The sequence below is a fragment of the Eschrichtius robustus genome, chromosome 16, assembly GCF_028021215.1.
Source record: "Eschrichtius robustus isolate mEscRob2 chromosome 16, mEscRob2.pri, whole genome shotgun sequence".
Classification (NCBI taxonomy): Eukaryota; Metazoa; Chordata; class Mammalia; order Artiodactyla; family Eschrichtiidae; genus Eschrichtius; species Eschrichtius robustus.
This window is the reverse complement of record NC_090839.1, coordinates 409,788-414,714: the sequence shown is the minus strand read 5'-3', so window position 1 is coordinate 414,714 and position 4,927 is coordinate 409,788. Positions and strand designations below refer to the sequence as shown.

At 65.9% G+C, this 4,927-nt stretch overlaps 1 protein-coding gene across 1 annotated transcript; it reads right to left on the bottom strand.

Moving 5' to 3' along the window:
* Window positions 1-563: 563 nt before the first annotated feature.
* LOC137778617 (collagen alpha-1(I) chain-like) lies at window positions 564-4,287 on the bottom strand. The gene is made up of 6 exons (XM_068565789.1): window positions 3,902-4,287; window positions 3,633-3,720; window positions 2,765-3,193; window positions 2,389-2,666; window positions 1,288-1,627; window positions 564-1,229 (listed from the first exon to the last, which is right to left on the bottom strand). Exons 1-6 carry the CDS (start codon window positions 4,285-4,287, stop codon window positions 564-566), a joined length of 2,187 nt encoding a protein of 728 aa, XP_068421890.1.
* Window positions 4,288-4,927: the final 640 nt, after the last annotated feature.

Below are 4,927 nucleotides of genomic sequence, written 5' to 3'. Positions count from 1 at the left end.
AGCCCCAGCCCCCTTGAGCCCGACCCCAGGGCTTTGCCTAGTCTCGGGACTCGGTGCGCCTGGCCCCCACCACCCAAGCCCCGTGTGTACACGGTGCACACGCGTGCCTGTCCTGTGCTCCCGTGCCGCGTGGGTGACCCTAGGGGACGCTGGCCTGGGTTTTGACCTTCCAGCAGGTCCACCTCGGCTGAAGCAGGATGGTGCACTGCGCCGTGGCTCTGCTGTGGCTTGATTCCGTGGCCCTCAGAGAAGCCCTCTAACTTCTCTGAGCCCATAAAACAGGTCAGATCAGTCTTACCTGAAACACAGTGACGTTTCACTGGGGTAACTGTGTGGGCACCTGCTGGGGGGCAGTTACTGGCCGCCGCCCTTCCTCCTGCGCCTGCCGGACGTGAACTCAGACTGGCCCATCGCCGCGTTTCCGTGCAGCAAGTAGCTTCAAGGCCACGCAGGGACTGCCGTGCCAAGGTCACTGCAGGCCCACAGTCCGAGCGTCCTGTTCCTCGGCCCTGAGGCCCCCAGGCCCCGGGTGAGGGCCACAGCCCTCGCTCCTGTGGTCCTGCTCATCCCTTCTGGGGCGGCGCCTTTGGCCGCTCCGAGCACGTGGATGTCACCCCAGGTCGCCAGGGCTCCCCTGAGGCCGCCCTCCTCCCCGACACCTTGTGCACGCTGGGTTCCTCAGCCCTCCCTCCCCCTGTGTCTGTGGGATTTGCATACAGGTGCCCCTGCCTGTGCAGCTGAGGGGTTGGGGGCGGAGCCAGCAGCCAGGCCGGGAGGCCAGCAGCACCTGAACACAGGTGGCAGGACAGTGGCCCCTCGGAAAGCGGGTTTTGTTCCCTTGCCGCCTCCGCAGAGCCGCAACCAGGCTCCGGTGCTGCGGGAGCGGGTGGGCTCTGGTGTTCGGGGCCTCTGGGAGCCCCTGCAGTGCCGTCAGGTCCCTCTGCGGCCTTGTTGTGCCGGCCACCGTCCGAGCCTGGGGACCGGGGAACGGGGCACGGCCTGCACGGGCTTGTGTGAGCTGAGAACCCGCGTCTGCTGTAGACGGACGGCTCGGGGGTCCCTGCCGTTGCAGGAGGACCCTCAGCCCAGGCTGCACGTTCACAGAGCCTCCCCGTGAAGACTTTCTCCCAAATGGGGTGGTGCTTGGCCGGGCAGGCTGGCGAGCTGGCCGGTCCGTGGGCGGCTGCGACGGTGCTGTTGTCTGAAATGTGTGTTAACCCAACACCCGCCTGTGAGAAAGCCGACCGTGAAAGGGATGAGCTGTGAAGGCGGACGTTGGGCACGCACCCCAAGTTCCGTCACACAGCTTCGAACAGCCTGGAGGCCCCCTGCATCAGAGGTCTCCCGCCGCCTGGTTACCGCCGTGGTGAAGAGCTGGGAAGGGGGTCCCGGGCTCACGCACCCCTCCCAGCTGGCTCTGGGCCCTTTCCCAGCAGCCTCTCCTGCGTCTCGTATCCCGGCCTGCGCTCCTGGGGCTGGGGTGGCCATGCTTGCCGGCCTGTGCCTCTCGCCTTCCCGACTCAGGGTTGCCTGGTGTGTGGGGTTGGGGTCGATGTTGTCACACGGGCCTCTGGCTGGGCAGTGGGCGGCCTTGCCTGGATGTGTCTGGGGCTCTGGAGGTGTGTCTCTGGTGGGGGTCAGGCAGGTAGGGGCACACAGGGTTCTGGGCTCCGGGGCCTCGTGGATTGTCACCCTGTGGCCCCTAGTGAGCCATGTCGCCTGTGCCCAAGCCTGGATGGAGCCCTTCCCACCTCTGCTGATCTTCTCCAGCAAACCGTGTGCTCATCCATCCATTCGTCTGTCCATCTGCTGTCCCCCATCTGTCCACCCACCTGAGCTCCATCCACCCACTCGCCCACCCACCCACCTACCCATCCATCCATCCATCCACCCGCCCACTCACCCATGCATCCATTCATGTACTCATGGCAGAGTTGGGGCACAGAAAGGTCAGGGCTATTGATGGGCCAATCGCGGTCTCATCCAGTAGGTTCGGGGCTCTGCCTTTGTGTGCACAGGGTTTGGAGGGTTCTAAGCTGCTCTAACCGGTGAAGGCTGGGATATCCAGAGCGTGAATTTGGTTGGGGACCAGGGGACGCTGTGGCCCTGGGGCACTGGGCAGAGCTGCTAGGCCTGGCCTGCAGTCCTAGGTCCTGGAGGCCCCGTGGTCCGTCTTCCTTGTGGTCGTCCTGGTGGGCTTCAGGCGCCTGCCCAGGGGCCCCTCGGCCATCTCTGCTCTCTCCCACCTTCTGGCTCTTCTCATGTTCCCTTCAGATGCCTCCTGCTCACTCCAGGCAGGGACTAGAGTGAGGCCTCAAGACCACCCCCTTTGCCCACCCTTCCCCTGCCCCGTTCTCCCTTTGAAGCCTGGGGTGAGACCTTCCTCACCCAGAGACTTTCCCCAGCGCCCCACCTTGGGGAAGCGGGCCCCCGAGGTCTCTCCTTGTGGGGCCGAAGGCCCAGACTCTGCCCTGGGGACTTCGGGCCCTCGCGTCCCGCAGCCACGTCTGCAAGGGGGCTCCCCCGCTGTCTACCTCGCCGGGGGCCCTCTGTGTTGAGGTGCGTGGCGCCCCCTCCCCCTCCTCAGGGGCACCCTGCCTGGCTCCCTCGGTGGGATTCCTGTGCTTGTTGGGGTGACAGGGGCCGGGGGGAGCTGACACCAGGATCTGTCCCCCGAGGGCAGCTCCGTCCAGGGCTCCAGCTGCCCCTTCTCGCTCTGGGCTCCAGGACCCCAGCCCTTACCCCAGGGCGCTCCTCGACTCACCAGGGAAGCTGCCTCATTATCCCCAGAGTGTGGCACTGGCCCCAGGCTGGCTTTGGTCTCCGGTGCTGGGTGCGGCTGGAACCACCCCAGCACCAGCATGTCCTGGGCTCCAGCCCGGCTGTCTCGGGATTGAGTCTGGGGAGGGAGTGCTTCACCCGATGTGGCTGGGCTGTCGTCCCCATGTCTCAGCCTGCGCCCACCAGCTCCACCAAGCTCCGTTCTTGTGGCCATGGGGGCTGGACGTCCAGGTGAGGGTGTCTCCCCGCTGGGGCTCTGCTGGGGGCCCCCCTCCCCAGAGCCCGTGTTGACATTGGTGGGCTGTGCTCTCGTGGCAGCTAATAGGCAGAGGGCACCGGCCCAGCCTGCCATGGCAACCGCTGCGGCCTCGCTCTCGCCCGGGCTCCTGCGCGGCTTTATCTCTGAGGCCATCTGTTCCGGGGGAGAATTCCAAAGCCATTTAAACGGAGCCTGGAGCCCTCTGTCCCCCTGCTCTTGTGTGCGCGCGCGCGCGCGCACACACACACACACACACACACACACACACACACGTGCACACGCACATGCAGATGAGGTGTGACCCCTGCAGGGTGCAAGGCCTCGAAAAGGACAAAATCAGGGGAGGCTCCCAGCCAGCCCTCGAAGTGAGGACAGCTGCCGTCCCCGAGCCCCGGGGCCTGTGGCCTTCTTGCTCCCTCACCTCTGTCTGTCTGTCTGAGCCTGTCTGCTTCCCGCCTCCCCTCTCTGTCTGTCTGTCTGGGCCTGTCTGCTTTCCGCCTCCCCTCTCTGCCGCTTCTCCCTTGTGTCTCCCACCACTGTGCTCATCCCTAACCCTGGCCTCCAGCCCACTGCCGCCTGCCCCTCTTCCTACCTGGTCGGTTGCGTGCTCTTCCTCTCGCCCCCTCGGTCCGGGCGGCACCGAGCCCACGGGAGGCTCTGGTCCCCGCAGGCTGGACGTCCTGCAGAGTCACAGGGCCAGCTGCTCAATCCCTCCTTGGTCTGGGTCCCTCTGTCCCCTCTCTTCCTCCCTCCCCTCCTCCCAATGGCCAGGGCGGGATGAGGGGCCACCAGACCTGCTGTCAGCTTCCTGGGGCCCCACGCTTGGGGCGTGGCCTCTCAGCTGGAACTACAGACCCTCACTCTCTGGGCCCCTCACTCTCTGGGCCCCTCGCTCTCTGGGCCCCTCGCTCTCTGGGCCCCTCACTCTGGGCCAGCAGCCCTCTGATGCCAGCCTGCAGGGAGGAGATATGTGGTCTCTCTGGGTCCATCTGGACCTGGGTGCTGAGCTGGGCTGTGCTCGCCCTACCCCGGCTGCCCCCGGCCCTTAGCTGAATCTGCTGAGAGCTGCCTGCAGACCCCAGGACCACTGGGCTCCAGCCTCCATCTCGAGCCCTGAGGGTCCTGCAACCTGGAATCTGGCAGTGGCTGCCACCCTTGGGGTCAGTACGCGCAGAGCCCAGCCGCAGTGCCATGTTCCCAGGAGACGGCTCCTGCCCCTCTTCTGAGCAGCGGGCAGGCCTGTTCATGGCTCGAGTCATCACTTCCGGGGCCCCTCCTGCCTGAGGAAGGTGGGGTGCATGGACCTCTGCAGTGCCGGCTGGCAGCAGAGCCGGCAGTAGGGGAGCCACAGGGCAGACCCCACGGGGCGTCTGGGGCACACGTGGGGCTCTACTAAAGCACCAGCAGAAACTGGTGCCAGACCAAACTGCCCTCCCAGCCCGCGTGCCTCATCTCCCCAGGAGCCCACCACCGGCCCCTGGAGCATATCCTGCTCCTGTGTCACTTTGGTCCTGCAGGGCTGGGGCCTGTGTGAGTCTCAGCTGGGAATATGGCTGAGGGTCCTGAGGGCTTTCCTGGCGCGGGCTGGCTGTGCTCAGCTGACCTGGCTTCTGGTCAAGGGGACGGAGGGGCCACAGGTGCCCAGAGCCCAAGAGAGGCTGGTGTGACCACCACCCTCGACAGCCCTGCAGGTGGGGAGCCCTCCTGGGGCTGCTGGCCAGAGGTGAACGCTCCTCAAACTCTAAGGGGCCCACAGGTCACCTGGGGTCTTGTTGGAATGAGGATTCTGACTCAGCTGTCCAAGCTCTTGTCCCATCTTTGGACTCTTGTGCTGGGCCCCCAATCCCTGAGCGCACTGAGTTGGGGGAGGGGGATGGAGGCGCCTGA